The 21,063-nt window shown below is 40.8% G+C and overlaps 1 protein-coding gene across 1 annotated transcript in view; it reads left to right on the top strand.

Annotated features, from left to right (window-relative positions):
* The window catches only part of LPCAT (lysophosphatidylcholine acyltransferase), a 109,072-nt gene that overhangs the window by 62,609 nt on the left and 25,400 nt on the right, over positions 1 to 21,063 (top strand). Inside the window, exon 3 of the mRNA XM_080271641.1 lies at positions 8,680 to 8,897. Within this exon, the coding sequence (XP_080127767.1) occupies positions 8,680 to 8,897 (218 nt within the window). The remainder of the gene's footprint in view (positions 1 to 8,679; positions 8,898 to 21,063) is intronic.

Raw genomic sequence — 21,063 nt, 5'->3', positions numbered from 1 at the left:
GGCAGAGGGTGGGAGGGGCGGGGACGTGGGTAGCGTTATATAGGCCCTTGTGTAGGTAAAGGGTAGGTGAGTATGGGGGTAGCTGAGTGAAAGGGCGTGTGGTAGGAGAGAAGACAAGTGAATTGAGGGATATTGGACTCCATTATATGAGTGGATGGATGAATGAGAAGCATTTCCGTACGGGTTGCAACTGGTATTTCCTTCTCAGTCAGGTGGGTGGAATTTGTGATGGGCAAGTTAGTGATGTTTCGTTGTGGATGGTATGTAGAGAGTTGGATGGAATTTCGTAGTGTATGAAAAGTGGATGGATGGTATTTTTATATAGTTGGATGGAATGTCGTTATATGTAAATGGATGGCATGTCGTTTTGGAGGGGTGGGTGGTATTTTATGGAGTAGGTGGGTGAGATAGAGTATGGTGAGATAGTGTAATGGTGTGGTAGGGTAGTGAGAGTGGTATGGCAAGCTGGGTTCATGATAAAGAGGTGACGTGAAGTTTAGGGGTGTCTAGAGAGCAGAAAACATGTGGTAATAGTAGTGTATGAATGAACTAGAGATGGTGTTGTGGTGAGATGTGGTGGCGACAGGGTGAGGTGAGGAGGGGTGGATAGCGAGAGGGTGAGGTGAGGTATAGGCTAGGTAGGGTGGCTGGCGAGGTGGGTTGAGGTGAGGTATAGGGTGGCAGTTGATGCAGAGATAGACGCCAAATCGAGAACAGAGGGTACGAATGACAGGTGAGCACGCCCTTGATCGCTTCACGTTGACAGGTGCGTGGGTATGTGACATGAAAACATACGCACGCACGCGCACACAGTAATATATATATATATACAGTATATATATATATATATATATATATATATATATATATATATATATATATATATATATATATATATATATTACAGTGTATATACTCGTATATACATAGAGAGAGAGAGAGAGAGAGAGAGAGAGAGAGAGTGTGTGTGTGTGTGTGTGTGTGTGTGTGTGTGTGTGTGTGTGTGTGTAATGACAAAAAAGGTTTAATTTAAAGTAAGTGGATGATGATGACCATATAAACTGAGGCAACGTTTATGTGAGGGCAAATTATACCCGTCGTGTAGTGGGAAAAATCATTGCTGTGATAATCACCCGTCCGTTAAGGCAAAGGCCACGACGCATTGCATTTGTGTGTGTGTGTGTGTGTGTGTGTGTGTGTGTGTGTGTGTGTGTGTGTGTGTGGTCCGTAACATAGTCTTAGAGGAGGAGGAGGAGGTAAAGAGGCTTGAGGAGGGAGGAAGCTCACGTATGAGATGGTTAGAGAAGAGCTTGTGAATGAGTGATGCGCGCGCACGCGCACGCGCACACACACACACACACACACACACACACACACACACACACACACACACACACACACACACACAGATTTTGCCTCTGTGCAGTGAAATTAAAAAATCAAATTACAAAGCTTCTCGATATCAGATAGGACGGCGTTTGATGCTCTCTTAACAGGTGACGCTGTGACGAAATTCATTCCAAGCTCTTTACCTGCATTTTATTGGAGTTGGGTGTAATTAATTGGTTTATATTGCACCACTAATACTGCTCCCTCCATCACTAATATTGCCCCCGCCTCGTGCGATATTTAGTTTGACACGTATCGGGAGGCTTTATATTTAAGGTTAATTGCACTTCCTCTCATTAACCTGGTTTCTGTTATTACTTAAAGAGAGGGAGAGGGTTAGGGTGGAGTGGTATATTTATTTTTACAGGAAGTTGTTCGTAGCAAAGGTAAAACATGAGAAAGAGAGAGAGAGAGAGAGAGAGAGAGAGAGAGAGAGAGAGAGAGAGAGAGAGAGAGAGAGAAAGCATTGATATCATGTTGGAATGTAATTAAATTTTTTATCCTGTATATATTCTTATTCCTTTGTACCTCCTATACCTTATTGTGTGCGCAGATGGGATAAATATATACAGTTAGATGAAGAGGGATGGGGTGGGGGAGAGACTGTAATTATTGTACCATGTGGGAATGTATCTTATTTTTTTCTCCCATGTCCTCTACCGTTTCATACCTCACGTACCCTCTTGTGTACGCAGTCTGTGTGTGTGTGTGTGTGTGTGTGTGTGTGTGTGTGTGAGAGAGAGAGAGAGAGAGAGAGAGAGAGAGAGAGAGAAACGCTCTACCCTCGATATCCAGTAGTCCTGCCTAACGATTATATATCATTTTTAAAGAACAAGACAAAACACTTTCGTAGTTCAATAGCATCGATACTTCGCCTGTTACCAGCGCCATATGTTTTCAATGTTATATATTTTTGTCGAGTTTGATATAGGATTACAGAATAAGGTAGCCAAGACATACACTATAAAGTTTGATGCTTAAGAAAACGAATATTGCAATGCAGTCCTTTTGACGTTAGAAGACTCCCCAAGTCAACATCTCTTTCTTTTCAGTATTTTTGAAGGTGGTGTGTTTTTTCATATGTTTTTTACGCGCGTTCTTTCAGTGTGCTTTTACGTGTTTATGGATTTGTGCTTTTTTGGACACGTGCTTTTGGATTTGTGATTTTTCGGATACATGTTTTAGGTTTGGTAATTATCTGTTTTTAATAATGATATAAACTGCATAAATAAAGTACAAGAGAATATGAATGGTCTATGCCTAAAAATGAACTTGTGAGGAAAAGGTGGTTGAAAGTTTCTTTAACTCACATGAGTAATGGCCATTAAAGAAAAGAAATGCATTGTAAGGCTAAACATGAAAAGTTAAAAGGCAATGAGAAGTTAGTGGGGTGATTAGCAAATACAAAAAGTGAGTGACATGTAGGCCTACACCACGTGGCAAAATTAGCAAAAAAATAAAATAAAATAAAATAAAATAAAAAATAGTCGAAATGCAAATGTGTATGGCAGAGGAAAATAAGAGAAACGATAGATCTTCGCCATAATACTTAGCAACGAAAAGATGTTCAAGGGGCTAAAAAGAAAGAGACAGGCAAGACAGATTGTGAAAAAGAGATGACGTCAGAGAGAGGCCCCACAAGATAGGTGCTTCTGTAATCCGGGGATGTTATTACGTTACTGGTCCTGACTATAGCTGCACCAAATCACCGATCACACCTACCCACCTTCACCCCACCTCACATCTACCCACCTTCACCCCACCTCACACCTACCCACCTTCACCCCACATCACACCTCTTGCATCTCTCCGTATAACAACCTTTACTTATATCACCTTGTTTGTTTGTATTGTCCTCACTCCATTCTCCTTTCTTAGCACACTATTCCACTTCTCATCCATTCTGACACCTCGCGTAAAGTCTCATCCTTCAAAATAACCATCGCAATAAAATAATGTTAGTGCTTGTGGTAGACGTAGCCAAAAGCAAGGCATACATCAGAGAGGTGAACGTGAACTTGGCAGAAAGCATCCAAAAACACATATCCAAAGAAAGCACGTATCCAAAAAATCATATATCCAAATAACACGTATCCGAAAAAAGAAATCCAAAAGAAACATCCGAGAAAACACTTACTAAAAAAACACATGCCAGTATATAAAAAAAAAAAAATATTGAAAAGCATAAAAACATATATATGAAAAACACGTAAAGAAAGACGTGTCAAAAAAATTTTATAAAAAAAAAATGTGAGAAAATGCACCAACCATCCGAGTGGTGAGCGTGAACATCAAATCAACAGCGCCTGTGAGCCCTCATCTCTGCCCAGAGCACCAAACATGCCAGTCCAATCAATTTGTCAATATCTTAGACGCCTTCCTCCCCTTGCAGCCTCCTTTATCTTTCCCTTTCCCTATATGCCTTCTCCTATCCCCCTTGCTTCTTCCTCCACCCTTACTCTATCTCGTATCCTTCCTCTTCCGCCCCTTTACTCCTTTTCTCATCCCTCTTAGTAAGCTTTTAAAAATAAATTAATAAATATAATAATACAGGAAAGTGTATGAATTCTGCTATTCTTCTCTTTTTGCATACAGGTATCCTTACTCCTACATCCTTTATGTTTTCACCCCTTTCATGTTTATTTAGTTCATTTTCCCTTTCAGTTTGCACCCATTGTTTTCATTCTTCCTTTTCTCTATGCACTGTTTTCTTGTGTGTCTCGTGTCTTCTCATTTCTGCTCTCTCTCTTTTAGCCATTTTAACTTTTTCCTCTTTCAGCCGTTTTACTTTTTTCTCTCTCTCTCTCTTGTCCCTCCTGTCTTTCATTCTCTTTTGTTCTGTCATTGTCAGTCCGTCTCTCGTGGTGCGGCCTCCCCCTCCTCTTGTTTCCCTTCTCTCTTTCATTTCCCTCTGCTCTATTTTTTTCCCCCCCTCCCTCTTGCATCCCTCCATAATCTCTCCTTCATCTCATCCCATCTCATCGTTTCCCCCATCCCCTTTTCATCTGTATCTTTTTATAATTTCCTCCACTCTATTACATATCTCTGCGCGATTTCTTTCTTTATAACTTCTATATATCCTTCATATTTCATTCCCCCTCATTCTTATTCTTTATTCCTCCTGTCTCATTGTCTTGCTTCATATTTTTCCTCTTCCCTTTTTGTATTTCTCCCTCCTTGAAATTTTCTTCTCCCTTTAAATTTTTTCCATCTCATTAATCCCTCAATCCTTTCATTCCCTCCTTCTCCCCTCTTTCATATCTTGTTCCCTGTATTTTTTCATCCTTCTCCTCCTTTCCATCTCTCCATTCCTCATCCTTTCCTTCCTTTCTCTCCATTCCTCCTCCTCTCTTTTCCTTCTGTCCATCCCTCTTCCCTTTTCCTTCCTTCCTTCCCTCCTCTCTCTCTCTCTCTCTCTCTCTCTCTCTCTCTCTCTCTCCACCTATGTCTTCCCTCCTCCCTTGCTTTCATTTCCCTTGTACATTATGCCTCCTAACCCGAAACAGGGGAGCACAAAGGCAAGGTATTATCAAGCCTGGTGGACGAGATGAGGCTTATATCAAGCCTGGTGGATGAGATGAGGCTTATATCAAGCCTGGTGGACATGATGAGGCTTGTGCTGATGAGATGAGCCTTGTGATGATGAAAACTAGGTGAGGTAAGGCTGCCTAGGCTTGGTGGTGAGATACATAATGAAGAAGAGTAGTGATGAATGGTGATGTTTGTAATGATTATGTGGTGAGTTTGATGGTTATGTAAATAGATGAAGTTTCTGCTGATGAAATGAAACTTGTGGTGATGAAAGCTGGATGATGTAAGACTGCTTAGGCTTGGTGATGAAGCTGATGATAAAGAAGGATAGTGTTGATTATGGTGGTAATTGTGATGATAATTTGAAGAGGAGAGGTTGAAAAATTACAGTTTTGGTAAGTGTAGAGAAACCATTGTAGTGATGGAGTTAGAAACAGTGTCCATTAACCCCTTCACTATATGATCTCTCTCCCAAAGCTGAATTAAGTCATATAAAGGTATAGTTGGTGTATTCTGATCCGGCAAAGATTTGTTACCTCTTTCAGCTCAGTTGATGGCTAAGTGTAGTCAGATTGGAGAGTTGATTTGAAAAGTAACAGAAGAAACTCATTACTACCTCATCCTACTTCATACCTAATAGTCAGTGAATTTCCTGTAACCTATCTATCTATCAATCTGTTGCCAGATGCCACTATCCCATAAGGGGTGGCCATTTGACTTTGAGTTATTTGTTTTACAGGGAGGGGTGCTCACCCTTCACCAACCCACTTGCTGACACATAGGGAGCACTTATGGTTTGGTTATATGGTTACCACCCAGCATTGTAAATGGTTTCCCGGCTTACAGGAAACCATTTGGCTTGTCACTCAATGTAAAGCCACCTGTAAATGAAAGAAAAGCAATAAGAAGTGACAGGAAAGATGGGAGAAATAGGAAGAGAGGAAGACAGGCACAGAAAAAGAATGATAATGGCTAAGGAAGAAGTAGGCAGCACTACACCAAGTGAGTGGATGATGGTTGCCACCAGCAAACCATGACTTATTATTCTAGTACTGTACCTGTATTGAGAATGGTCCAGTTTTGTCAGATGAAAACAGATCTACTGTACCAGTAGCAACATTAAAAATACTGGACATTATCTGATTCAATAGATTATTACACCATATGAACATACAGAATATGAATACATTTAACTTTGCTACCCAGGATTGTTAGTTATTCAACTAGTACGTATTAAAGTGTTAGGAATAATACCTTGAAAGGTTTGGCCATGTGGAGAGAATAAAGAGTGAAAGATTGACAAGGACATATAGGTGAGTGAGGTGATGAAGAGGGAGAAGGGAAGGGGGACTCTGAGGATGAAGTGGAGAGATAGGCTGAGAGGTATATGAGTGAGGATGGTGTGAATTGGAAGGAGGCAGCGGGATGGTGGAAAACAAGGTGAAATCATGGTACTGTAATTTGTTCATGGCAGTCTCCTCCAGGATTAAGACATTTGGCCATGATAGATAGATAGATAGACAAATAGCCAGACAGATGAGATTCTAACAGTCAGCCATCCTTTGCCATGTGTACCTTATATTGGAGTTTAGACCACGTGGATATTGATTACCCTAGTGCTTGATCTCATGGTGATAAAAATCTTATTCCTGTATTTGTTGTAAATGTATGTGCATATCTCCCAGCGAATTTAGTAACTAATTAGCTTTAAGAACATGGTAAATTTCACTGCTATATGCCTGTTGTGCAATATTACAGTACAGCCACACCATATGTTTCATAGTGCTCATGAATTCTGAAGATGTTATTGAGATGATGATGGGCTTGCATCTGTTCTTCTGTATACTGTAAATCAAGGTTTAAATAAGTACTTATAACCTTGCTGTAAATAGGAAAACTCAGATTACACCACATATGGATGAAGGAAGTTATGTATTTCTTGATTGATATTGTAAGGTACTGTACTGCATCAGGTGAGTTTCTGGGTAGGTCAGCCAAGCGTCGCTGTGAGGTTTTCTTTGATGTACTGTATTTATCTCACAGGATAAGTAGAAAAATCTTACATTTTTGTTATATTTTTAAGCCATATACCTGTAATAGTTATTTTTGAAAGGTTTACCATTATATTTATTTCAAGAACGTATTTATTTCATAAGTTTCATTTATGGTGAAATCCTGTTTATAATGCATTTGTTTAGTGCAGATGGTCAGTATTGTCCAAGGTGACCTAACCTTCCAACATGCATGTCAAACAAGTACTGTACGTATAAACCCAAGGGTACTGGATCAAATCACTTTTGCAGATGTTGTAATGAATTTCATGAGCTTTTATAATTCCGTGTGGGTTTTAAGGTGATCTGTGATGTCAGGTGGATGATTGTACTTTTATTAAATTGATATTTATATAGTGATGATTCATAATAAATAAATGGCACCAGTAACATCAAACTAACCAGATTAACAATTTGATTAATAAGCAGACTTTGCATAACAGTAATGTAAATTCTTAGATATCAGATTAATATTATGATTAATAAGCAGGCTTTGCATGACAGTAATGTAAATTCTTAGATGTCATAATTTTTTGCTGATATTGGCAGAATTGTTGGCTGTATTTGAATCAGTGGAAGAGATCTGAACCATTATTTGTGTGAGTACACCCATACTGTCAGCATGATCATTACAGGCACGGGTCAGTCTTCAGTCTTGTTGTAACACATCTGTAACCTTCTGTTTAATTTTTAATGAAAACCTACCCTTTTGCATTAATGACCTTCCCCAAGGACCTATTCTTATCTAGGAAAAACAATATACCTATACCACACTACACTTTTTCAAATGCTGATACCAGATAAAGCAGTTTAAAATCTATATTTGCACAGAAATCTTGTGTCCCAGTAAGTCAGTAATGAGATGAGCACTGAATGTGATGCTTTAGTTTGCAAAGAGAGATGTTACTGTGCTCAAGAAGCTAAGACTCCAGGTAAGCACATGTCAGTCTTAAAAGTTTTGAAGGGTGTGTATGTGTTAATTTCGGTTCTGTTTGACCATAGCATTTTACTCAATCAGTGATAGTCATGAAATACAGTGCTCTTGATTTGTACGTGTTTAGGATGTTACAAATGCATTCACTAGGTGTGTCATGAAATTAGGCAAAGGATGAGGTAAGGGTTGGGCAGATCTGACCTGTTAGCAGTAATCACTCCAGTGGAATCTAACTTCTGTGGCAAACCAGGTTACTTTTAAAATTTTCTTTAGATTTGCAAACAGCCATGTTCTATAACTGAGTCCTGTACGGAAAGTTAACATAGAGTCTTTTTGAAGCCACAATAAATTTATAGTAATACAATACATGCAGTAATTCTGGCTACGTGAAGGTACGGTAGAATATGTATATGATAAATAATTTTTTCCTGGTCATAGGATCTTGAACATAGATGAAGACTGGTAGCTCTACATTGTTAGTCTTCTTGTTACCTGTGAAGTACAGTGTTGATTTCATTTCCGGGAATATCATACTGTATATTTCTCGTCCTTGTTTTTAGTTGTATGCAGATTGTCAAAAAGTTGTGTGTACATGATCATAGAATGTGTTTGTGTGACAAAAGCAGAATTACTTCAGAAATGAAGCTGTGTGTGTGGAATGTGAAATATTTTGTGGTAAGTATATTTCCTGTACTATAATTTGTGACTCAGGTATGTATAGAATGTGAGAGATTTTGAAGTAGATAGTATGACTAACTTCAGCGGTGTTGGCAGTGTGATGAAGGAACTGGTGCGTTGGGGGGTACGAGGGGTGTTCACTGCCGGGGGCTTCCACCTGGTGCAGGTCAAGGGCCACCAGGCTCATCCAAAGGAGGCCCCCATCCTGGCCGTTGGACCCCATTCATCGTACTTTGATGCCCTTCCCATTGTCGTCATGGGAGCCCCCAGCGTCGTCGCAAAGGGGGAGGTCACAAGCGTTCCTTTCTTCGCAAGTACGAGCAGTCAGTCAATAAGTTCTCTCCCCTCTTGCCTATTTTCCCTTGCTCATGTTAAGCAGTCACCTTGTTATGAATCAGTAATAATTCAGTTGCATTTATACAGAGAAACTTTTTCAATGCCTTAGGTAAACACTAGTGGACTTGAAATTGTCATGGGAGTGTGTGCATATTTGTGAGTGGGTCCATAGTGATAGTAATAGTTTCCTTTTCTCATTCTTTCTCCATTATTGTTACATATTTTCAAGCACAATAAGTTTCATACCCTTATTTTTATCATCTTTCTTTCAAGAGACATATGCCTTTATAAGTTCAGTACATTATCATACTGTACAGTAGCCCCCCATTTATATATATATATATATATATATATATATATATAAGGTAAATACCCATGAGGTTCGCTTTTACACATGTGTGAGTTGCTCATCATTTTCAAGAACCACAGACAAAATCTCTTGAATATGAGCATGATATGATGTGAATCACATTGTGTCACTCCTAGAAAATTAATTTGTGTCACTCCTAGAGAATTAATTTGTGTCACCCGTAGAAAATTAATTTGTGTTTATTATTGTGGGTATCTCAGAAATTTAGTCCAAATAAATCTCCAAACAATACAGTATGAGTAGATATAATGGATAAGTATTAGTCACCATCATCATCATCATCATCATGACTAGTTCACTGCAGGACTGGACTTCATCCTGTTGTCAGTACAAGACCATATTGGGTACTGCTATCACACTGGACATTTTTTTAATGCAAAAATCTTACATTCAGGACTTGCATGTCATTCTGTTTGTCAGCTTCTTTTACTATGTTTGTTTATTTGTGTGTGCTTCCTTTTTATGGTAATTGTGGATGTGTGACATAAAACTGAAAACCTCAGTTATGTCCCTAGTGGTTGCCAAGGCATTAGTAATTATGTAAGTGACTTAAGAGGGCCCAACAGAGCAAGGAGAAGTTTGGTTCTGTGAAAGAAAGTAACCCATGTAGCTACTATGTGTTGGGGAGGGAGGAAGAGAGGCCCCTGTTATCTCACACCTAACTACTTCATATATATTCTTGCGCTGGATTATCACTCAAGGTTTAGTATGTTTGTGTTTACAAGTCTTCCCTACATTTTAACTACACTCTGCCACATGCTTGCGAGAGAGAGAGAGAGAGAGAGAGAGAGAGAGAGAGAGATCTGGTACAGTGTCTCGATCCATCAATATTTTCAATTGCCATTCTTTCACCCTTCAGTTCAGTGATATATTTTATTTTTGATACCTCCAGATGATTATATTCAGTTGCAGAAAATTTTGTTAGTGAAGGAATTGATAATAGCTCTCTCTGTACCTAATAACTCTCATTCAAAACAGCACTCCTGTTCTGAATAAACTGGCCTGAAGGTAGCAAAATATAATGAAACATACATCATTGGATTGAAGGGACAGAGCATCTGATTTGGTAGCATTGTGAAGAGTTTTGGGACCTAACAGCTGTAAATTAAAACTGAGTGTACTAGTGGAGAAGCCCCTAGTACAGGATTTAATAATAATACAGTACTAATGTCTTAAACATATATTAATTGACATATCTGAACTTTCTGTCTTGTTGCTGACTACACTTTGTAAAATGGGATGAAGGCTAATCACAGCTAATGATAATTGCACAGGTATTCCATAAATGACATACCAAATTTAAGGGCTCTTACATTCACTATATTTTGATAATATGGCCTAAGCTCAGTAGGGGTTCTTATGTGCATGCTCTTCAAAAGCTGAATTTCACAACATCCAAAGACATACTATATTGTCTGTCTGTATGATAGAAAACACTACAGTACCATCATTTAATGTTTCCTCTGCAAACTTGAATTCTCAGATATGAATTCTAACTTGCTGTCGTGCTATGCTGGTAGATGGTAAATGTCCTTTGAATCCCTTCCTGAATTAGCATACAGTTTTCCTGTTTAATTCTGAAATTGAAAATATAATGGCACTCATTTCTTTATACAGTTTAAGAAATATATATATATATATATATATATATATATATATATATACAGTAATCACTCTAATATCCGGACTCCCAGTAACCGAACATCCCCACTACCCGGACCTAATCGTCCTGGGATCCAACATTCCCAAAATGGTGCGGACCCCCCCCCCCCACACAAAAAAAAAAAAAAAAAAAAATCCCGTCCGTAATTTGAACTTGCCGCGCGCGCCGCGGGAGAGCATTGTTTTGGCGCGTCATTCCTCCGACGTCCGATAGAGCGCCGCTGCATCCTCCCCACTTCCCGCCTGTCTCTCACCGCGAGTGTACGCTCCTCGTAATGGCTGCCCACGTGATCGCTTTTGTGGTGGTGCCCTACCTGCTGCAGGGCCTCCTGCTGCTCTCGGGCCTCCTCTTAGTGTGTGTGATGATGGCCCCGCCACATGAGAAAAGGAAGAGAGTGGTGTTGACTCTGGAAAAGAAGAGGGAGATATTGGAGAAAGTGGATGCGGGTTGGTCTTCTTCCCGCATTCTCCGCGAGTACAACCTGGCCCGGTCGACTTTGTTCGATATCAAGCGTTCCCGAGACAAACTCATGCAGTACACGGCTGACTTCTCGTCGAGAAGCAAACGCAACATGGAAAGGAAGGTTATGTTTACCCCCAAGTTTGCAGAAATCGACCGATCCACGTTGATTTGGTATTGACAGCAACGTGCTGCTGGTGTGATGGTACGTGGAACGGAGCTGAAGGCTGCTGCTGAGAAGTTCGCCAGGCTTCACGACGCCCTAGACTTCAAGGCATCCGAGGGTTGGCTCTTCGCGTTCAAGTTGCGACATGGCCTTACCAACCGTAAAGCACGTGGCGAAGCATTGGACGCTAACGAGGATGGAGTTGACAAGTTTCGGCACAAGGTGAAAGGCTTGATCGACAGGGAGGGCCTAACTCTCGGTCAAGTCTACAACGCTGACGAAACTGGCCTATTGTATCGCTCGCTGCCAACGAACACTCTAGCCGAGGAGACGGAGAAGCGTGTACCTGGCTGCAAGCTTTCCAAGGAACGGATATCTGCTTTGTGTTGTGCCAGTGCTAACGGCATGCACCGGCTTAAGCCCCTTGTTGTTGGCCGTGCAAAGCAGCCTCGGTGCCTTCGTGGGGTGATGGATGTCCTTCCTGTCATCTGGTACCAGTCTTTGAAGGCATGGTTCACAGCTGTGATCTTCAAAGACTGGTTTCACCGTCACTTCGTCAAGGAGGTCATCCATTACCAGACGAAGACACTGGGAATCCCGCACGACCAGGTAAAGGCTCTCCTTCTACTCGACAATGCACCTGCCCACCCGTGCGACAAGGACTTGGTTGCTGTAAATGGCCGTATTAGGTGCATGTTTCCGCCACCTAATACGACTGCTCTCATTCAACCAATGGACCAAGGAGTGATCGTGGCGACAAAGCGCCCATACCGTCGGAAGTTCCTGGACAAGGGGATGGTTGTTCTCGAGGACGAGGACAAGCGCAGGGAGGGACAGGACACACGAGGCAAGCGGACTTTGGAAAACCTTCGCCGCTACAACATCAAGTCTGCGCTGTACAACTGGGCTAGTGCATGGAAGGAAGTCCCTGTGAAAACTCTTGAAAATGGTTGGTCTCGTCTGCTTCTCGGAACGGATGTGGAGTACGATTTTCTGGGCTTTGACGTGGATGACTTCCATGCACGGCTACGTACGCACGGCGACTATGTAGATGTGGACAATGTTCGTGAGTGGTTGGATGACGACGAGGGCGATCATGGGTATCAGACGTTGTCTGATATCGAGATCGCATCTTCGGTTGCTGGTGTCAGTACCGAGCTTGAAGATTCCGACGAGGAAGGCGATGATGATGCGGACTCCTCTCAGCAGGACACTACTCCAGCCATCCCCAAGCTGAGCGCACTCTGGGAACATCTAGAGTTTGTCCTAGACTACCTAGAACACCCGGACTGCGACTAGGAGATGGGGCCCTTGGGACTCATGGAGGAAGTGCGTGCTTTCAGGCAGTGCATCATCAATCGTCAGAATCGTCGGTCATTGCGTCAATCAACCATTGACAGTTTTTTCAGGCCCGTGACCCCCGCTGTGCCCAGCCCTGGCTCCACTCCGTTACCTCCACAAGACAGGCCCTCATGCTCCAAGCCACAGCCCAGCACATCAGCCATGGTGGAGTCACAGCTCGACATGAGTTTGCAGCTTTCTTCAGAGTCCTCTGCAGTGGGTACGCCATCACCACGACCCAGCGATGCACCCCTAGGTCGCCTGCCAGTGATACTCTCGGACTCTGACAGTGAATAAACAGCAAGAACTTCTCCACTAGACCACACGGGAATTTTGAGTGTTTGCAGTGAAAAAAATGGTGTGTTGTGTTAAGGATTTAAAGTTGAGAGAAAAGACTCAGTAGAAAAGAAATTTAACGTAAATAGACTTGTTTGTTTTGGCTTTGGAAAATTTAAAAAAATTGGGAAAAGTTTAAGTGCAACACTAAGTTACAATGGAGCATAATTTGGACAAAAGTGAACACTGTGAAGAGGACGGACTTCTGTGTGTTATTGACTAAGTTCAGCGCAAGACTTCAGGAAGAGTGTACTGCAAGTGCTTCAGGAAATCGTTCTTACTGTCAGAGTCCGAGAGGAGGCGGTTATTCATCGAGGTGGCCAGGGACTTGCTGTAAGTAGCCAGAATGTTTCATACTGTACTTTTTTCCCTACTATACTTACCTCATTTCACTCTTTAATGTCCTTTATTGGTGTGAATAGGGTGTTAGTAGCTATGCATGTGCAGAAGGAATGTGTTTTTCTGAGTTAGGCTAGGTTAGGGTCCATAAGTACCAGAATGTTTATTAATGTATGAACATACTTCTAAACCCTCATTTTATGTTTCTTTTGCATTTATTTCAGTCATTTATGTGCCTTATTGGTGTGATTTGGGTCTTAAATAGGTGCTATGCATGTCCAGAGGGAGTTGTATAGGTGTTTCTCTGAGTTAGGGTCCATAAGTACAAGTCCATAAACTGGGGCCCAATATCCGGACAAAACCAATAACCGGACCTACCTATGGCTCTATTACGTCGGATATTGGAGTGATTACTGTATATATATATATATATATATATATATATATATATATATATATATTCCTTACACTATGTAAAGAAATGAGTGCCACCTATATATATACTGTATGTGCTAGGTATATATATATATATATATATATATATATAGAGGGGGGGGATAAGGAGGGGGAGGCCAAGGATGAGATAGAGGGATGGAGTGAAGAGGTATATAAGAGAGAGGTGTGTGAGTTGGGAGCAGGGCAGTGAAGTGGCATTGGACAGGGTGGCATGGAGGCGATTTGTTTGTGGCCACCCCTTACGGGATTGAGGTGTCTGGCATTAGATAGATAGATGTATATGCACTACTACCTGTGCACTATAGTATCACTTTACAATCTCCAGAGTGTTGCTGTCTTTTGAATTAATCCTTCGTCAGCATCACTTTTTAATCATAATGGCACAGCTGGGCATAGATGAAAGTGCATGCAGTACAGTCTCAATTATCCATTGTAATTCAGCCAACCCCTACACTGAATAACTTGAAACACCGGATATTGCATAGCATCCCCCCATTGGCTCAACATTCTCCATTGAGCCGGCTGTTGTGTTAATCTCCACCTTGATCCTCTATCCTAAAAACTTTTCCATGAGTAAAAGATGAAAACTAAACATAAAATACAATAAAATATTGATACAATATAGTAATACAGTATTATAGCGCCAGTTTGCTACTGATTATGAACCAGTTAATATACCACAACATCAGATATTGCATAGGACTGTCAATGATGTCTTGTTTCATGCCAGATATTGCTTTAATAGAGGCTGAGCCAGCAGCGCTGGATGTTGCATTGGGCCGGATATTGCAATGATGGATAATTGAGAGTTTACTGTATTGCAAATGTTATTACTGTACTGTCCTAATAAAATGTGTATTTTGCATATGTATGCATATACAGTTTGATTGTTGTATTTCTGTACTGTATCAGTGAAATAGTGGTATGATATGCAGATGTATATATCATTGGCACAGTTTATTGTCAGTAGGATTGTGGTAGGTGGAGGTGCTCACCATCCACTCACTTGATGTAGTGCTGCTCTCAGGGGTCTGCCCTTTCCTCCCCTCCATCCTTCTTTCTTTCTGTCCTCTTCTGTCTTTCTTTCCTTCAGTCTTTCCTCGTCCTTCTGCCTACGGGTGACTTTACACTCGCTCTTCTGTCTTTCTTTCCTTCATTCTTTCCTCTTCTGCCTGTGGGTGACTCTACACTGAGTGACAAGCCAAATGGTTTCCTGTACACCAGGAAACCATTTACTACACTGGGTGGTAACCATATAACCAAATTTTGGCACCTGGTGGTTTAGTGGGTAATTATTGCACTCCAGTCGAATTGAGCCAGTGAAGGTTTATATCCAAGGGGTGGTTGGGGTTTATTGCTCACGTAATGCCACTCAAGGATGAGTGAGGTTGGTCACTCTCAACTTAAATGTCGGGACCAACTGCCTAGCCCCAGTCTCCTGTGCTCCTTATGGGGCAGCATAGGATTGGATGATGGGTGGATGGATGGACATCAGCAGTATATTTAAGTACAGTACTTTAAAACAGGAATGAGACTTTTAAGTGGCCTGAACTAAGAAAAGGATGTACTCTGTCTGGATTCCCTCTGTAGCATTTTAAAAGCAAATTTATAAAAGTATTGTGGACAGTATACAACTCTCTGGCATTTTAAAGGCAAACTTTTAAAAGAATTGCAAACTACAAAACTTTCATATTTCATGATAGATAAATTCATTTTGGGAATGGCATGACCTCTCTGCATGGAGGAAGAACTGATTTGAAACCATTTATCATGGTGCAGGGGAGAAAACAAAGCTTGTCACTTCACAAAAACAAGGTGAAAAGAGAAAAGATAAAGCACTGAGGCCAGTCTGATTCTTTAACTTCAGGTTAGACCTTTTTGTGGAGAGAACAAAGCTCGTCACTTCACAAAAAAAGGTGAAAAGAGAAAAGATAAAGCACTGAGGCTAGTCTGATTGTTTAACTTCAGGATAGACCTTTTTGTGCTGACTGATTGAAGGCAGCAGAATGAGGGTGGTATGAGTAGGAGGGAGGGCAGCCTGATGACAGAGAACAGGTTAGTGTGGAGGCTGTTTGTCCGAGGCCACCCCCTCCAGGGTTAAAACATCTGGGTGTAGGTAGATAAATAGATATAATGATGACAGTATTGCTATTAGGGATGTGAGTAGTACAGTGCATTGTACAGTATTTAACGTAGCCTCCTGAGAATTAGTAATTAACACAATACACACAACTTTCCTAATATTGGATGGCCATATTCCTGATTGAAAGTCATTTGTATCTCCAATAGCTATTGCATATTTAGCACATTTTCCTCTTCAGTAAAATCATGCTCAGTATTTGTATGCTTGAAGGGAAAAACACAATAGAAAAATGCCAGTACAATGCAATATATTTTTTCAATAATATTATTGTTATATAGTGGAAATGCTTGATGAAAATTGACCTGAAAGCCAGATATTCATATTGTGATATAATGGAATCATAGGTCACAAGAGTTTGCTTGAAAACTTGCTTATATTCTGATGCTATAACTTTACATTAGAAATAGATCATTCGTTTTTGCAGACAGTTATTGATTTTCATAACACTGGCAAAGAAAATATCAGTGTGACCACTGATAATGATGTGGCCTTTGACATGGGGCCTTTCGTTTTTTAAGAGACTCTGTATATTTATCTATTTGTCTACAGCCAGACACCTTGATCCCATAAGTGGTGGCCACAAACAATTTCCATCCATGTTGCCCTACCTCAGCCATTTTGCTGTCCTCCCCCCAACTTACACCACCCTCTCTCATATACCTCCTTACTCCATCCTTCCATCTCATTCTTGGTCTGCCTCTCCCTCTCTCCCCCTCCACCTCACTCACATACACCTTCCTAGTCAGTCTCACTCTCCATGCTCTCCACATGGCCAAATCACCTCATTGTATTTCTCCTCATGCTTTTCATCATATCCACATCCACACCATCATGGAAAAGTATGTCTAGATGAAGATGATGATGATGATGATGACGTAATAAAAATGGATGTAAACATGCACAGCTTATAATGAGGACTTACAGTACTTTATATGGGTATGCGTGAAAGTGCCTTGGACCTTGTCTGGGATGAACACTGTACATAGATCTCACTCTGAGACCTTTACTGTCTGCAGCCATTATCATTCAAATATAAATATACTGTTACTTGTTTCCTCCTCACTATTTTATTTCCTGCTGCACTGCATTGCATAAAATACCATATTGATTCATGATAACACATCTAAATTATACTTGCTGCAACTCTTTACCTCTTTCATTAAATAAGGCTTAATAAATGAGAAATAATGAATAAATATATCTTTTAATTAATCTTCATACAATGAAATCCAAAGAGCCAGTATCAGTTAATTACAGGTATTACAATACTTACACATGTAGGATGTATGAGTAATCAACATGAGCATGATGCAGATAAATCATTCATATTATTTTATTTGTTATCTCTTTAGTCTTTGATATAACATAAGCTTAGATAGCATGATCGACTTCTTTTAGATTGTTTTTATCCAGTTCACAAGCCAGTGACATAATTGTTAGAATGAAATTGCAATTATTTCATTTTTATGTACCAGAACAATACTGATCACAACTACAGTACAGTATTTTCTTTTAACATCTTATTAGGTTTTGAGCTTTATCATCTTTATTTAGCCAGAGATTATTTTGTGAAATAATGAAAGCTTGCTGCAGTTTTCTCCATGTTTTGATCAAGAAAAGAGCAGTGAACAACACTCATGTGTTTTGTTGAGCATGAGTACTGTACTCACGATATTGCCAGTGGGACATTATCCAAAGATGTTCAAGTAGAACTGAACGTAGTCACAGTTTGTTTCTGCTGCACACGCACATGCGCTAGGGTTCACCATTTATCAGTACAAAACTGCTAAGAAATAGAGAAAGAAACATGCCGCTAAAGTTTAGTTGTGGGGGTACCTGTTTCGTCTGAAGTACAAACCCAAATTTCCTTCATTATTATATGTACGTATGCCATATTTCATAATAAGCTCTTGCAGGATAGGCTTGGCTTTAACTTGTTTCTCACATCATCATGCCAAAGCCTGCACTGGAGGAATAGGACTACAGTACATTATTTACTTGTGTTGGTGAGACAGGGCATATTAGATTGGTTAGGTCCAGAGGTTTATTGTCAAGTGCCCCCAGTAACTAAAACTTTACCACACTATATCTCATTTACCGCCATCTTGTGAAGCCAAGTGGAATTCTCACATAGTCCGTACGTTAACATGACTGAACAGTGGTTTAACACCGTGCTTAATTTTTCAAATTTTAGTGTAAATTGATTGTATTTTTAATGTTTTCTCTGTTTGATTGAGTGTAATTATTGTTTTTTCTCTTGATTTTCAAGGCAGTGATTTCTTTTGTGCATACTTATGTTTTGCTTTTATTTATGGTTCTTGCTTGGCTTGTGCTTCTGCAAGTTACTGCCTTTCTGTGCATGATTTTGCTTTGCCCTCGTAAGTAACTGTTTTATACAGGTATACCCATGATTGTGTGAAGATTGATGGATTTTGAGTTTTCTTAAAGTTGATTGTTTATATATCAGATATTTACAATTCATCCTTAGCAATAGGGTTCATTTTTTTTTATAAATTACTGGATAACAATTAGTACACAGTGTTTCCTTTGTTGTGCTGTGGTGAAGCTTCATTACAGCATGCAGTGGCACAACTGTACTGTATCAGTTTAAGGAAAAATTGTCAGGGATCATTGAAAAATGTATATTGTAAATTTACCTTTTATACGTATATTGGGTAACAGTGTTGGACATTTGCAAATGGTAAAAGTAAAGGTGAGGCAGACACCATGAGGCATGTAGCTGTGGTGCTTTTCTCCATAACTTAGGCCTTTAAGCCTGTAGCAGGTTATTCTCCCACTGTCTGTGATACAAGGCCAGTGCATCATCCAATTTACCACTGTTACCTCCCTAGGTATTACCTTAAGTACACATTTTACCTTGCAGCCCACAAAGGGTGGATGGACACTTGAGTCGAGTGTCATCTGCTGCCTGCACCAGGGTTTAAAGCCTGGTGCTATCAGGCTGGCAGCTTTGTAACTTGGATGCAGGTGTATATATATATATATATATATATATATATATATATATATATATATATATTTTGAAGGCTCCAACGTGCTTGCATGCATTGATCTTGGTCACCTAATGGCGGCTCTCCATGCTGCACGATCCTTGGCAGCCTCCCTGTTCAGTCCCTTAACCCTGAGATCACACTTAAACACCTCGTCACATGTCTTTCTCGGTCTACCCCTTACAGCACCACCCCCAGTATGAACACTTCTCACCTTCTGCACCCAGTTATCATCCCCCATTCTCTCCACATGCCCAAACCATCTCAATCTACCTCTCCTCATCACAACATCAATACACTCCAGTCCCATCCTACCTCTGAACTCTACCATCGTAAACCCAGCCCCCCCAGGCCTTGCATGCAGGGATGCACTGCACATCCACCTGTTCATTGTCATTTCTGTACATTTGAGCCTGTGAATATCCTCTTCCTTTACTGCCCAGGTCTTACTACCATACAGCAGCACACTCCTAACACATGCTGCATACAAAGACCCCTTAGTCTGGCCATGCCTAACACGGGTATTTGCTTCCACACTGACCTCGTGTTAGGCAAAAGTCGCGTTACAGAGACACTTGAAAACCCCTATTTCCTTCCACACCCCTGCCCAAAGTCCACTTTTTCCCCCTTTTGGTGCAAATTTTTTTTTTTATTCTGCCCAATTTAAACCTGCTAAATGCATTAATATGGTAATGAAAAATACATTAGGTCAATAGGACATTTTTTATTTATTGTACTGTACCTTATGTGAGGAGAAGAACAGACACACATTGCCGGAGATGAGGTAGAGGGGGAGAACACATACTAAAATCCATAAAAGTCTCTTTCACTAACAACATTCCAAACATCACTTTTTAGGTCCTCCATAGCTTCTTCATCCTGCTGTCGAAGAATAATCTGTAAGCCAGTGGCAGCTTGTCTGGCGAAGTAACGAGTGATCAGCAACTGTTTACAGCAGTTTACTTGGTCGGTGTGCATACAATTGTAAACGCTGACTACATCAACAATCTGCTTGATCATGTCATTACTTCTTGCAAGGGAAGGATCGCTGTCAAAGATGAACTCCTTGAGAGACTCAGCTCGACTCAGGATTTGACTTAAAACTTCACTGCTGGGTTCACCTGCTGGTCTGGCCTCCCTCTCTTCCTCGAGCTGTTCCCTCTCCTCTTTGTCCGTGTCTTATTGCTCAACTTCCTGCATAATCCGCTCATCTGACATATCATTGGTGTCCCTGGCAATCTGCATCACCACCTCCACCGTCACAGCCCACCCAGTTCAACTTACCGTGTCACTGTCAAGAGTGAGAGCAGTGGAAATGAGTTATTTGAGTGGAGCATGTGTAGTTACATGGAGAGACAGAGTGACGAATGAGGAAGTGAAATACCACTGTGGTGTGGATGTGGATGTGATGAGATGTATTAGGAGAAACACATTGAGGTGGTTTGACCATGTGGAGAGAATGGAGAGCAAGAGACTAATGAGGAGTGTGTGTGAGTGAGATAGAGGGGGGAGAGGGAGGGGGAGGCCAAGGATGAGATGGAGGGATGGAGTGGAGAGATATATGAGAGAGGGGTGTTTGAGCTGGAAGCAGGGCCATTAAGTGGCAGAGGACGAGGTGACATGGAAGCGATTTGTTTGTGGCCACCCCTTATGGGATAAAGGGATCTGGCAATAGATAGATATGTGTGCCTCAGGCTTAGGGCTTGAGTTCATGCCATGGTGGACCTTTAAAGTAAATGCTGGTAGTATGTCCTTTCATATGTTTACATATGTTCCCACCCTGTTGGTTCTACTGATGTCATATGCAGGCTCTGATACACAGAAACCTAGCTAATAGAACAGGTCCACTTTCACATGCAT

This window comes from Coenobita brevimanus, chromosome 47, assembly GCF_032717465.1.
Source record: "Coenobita brevimanus isolate Jiangsu-jjx chromosome 47, ASM3271746v2, whole genome shotgun sequence".
NCBI classification, from domain to species: domain Eukaryota; kingdom Metazoa; phylum Arthropoda; class Malacostraca; order Decapoda; family Coenobitidae; genus Coenobita; species Coenobita brevimanus.
The sequence above is the reverse complement of the archived record's forward strand: the minus strand, read 5'-3'. Positions and strand labels throughout refer to the sequence as shown.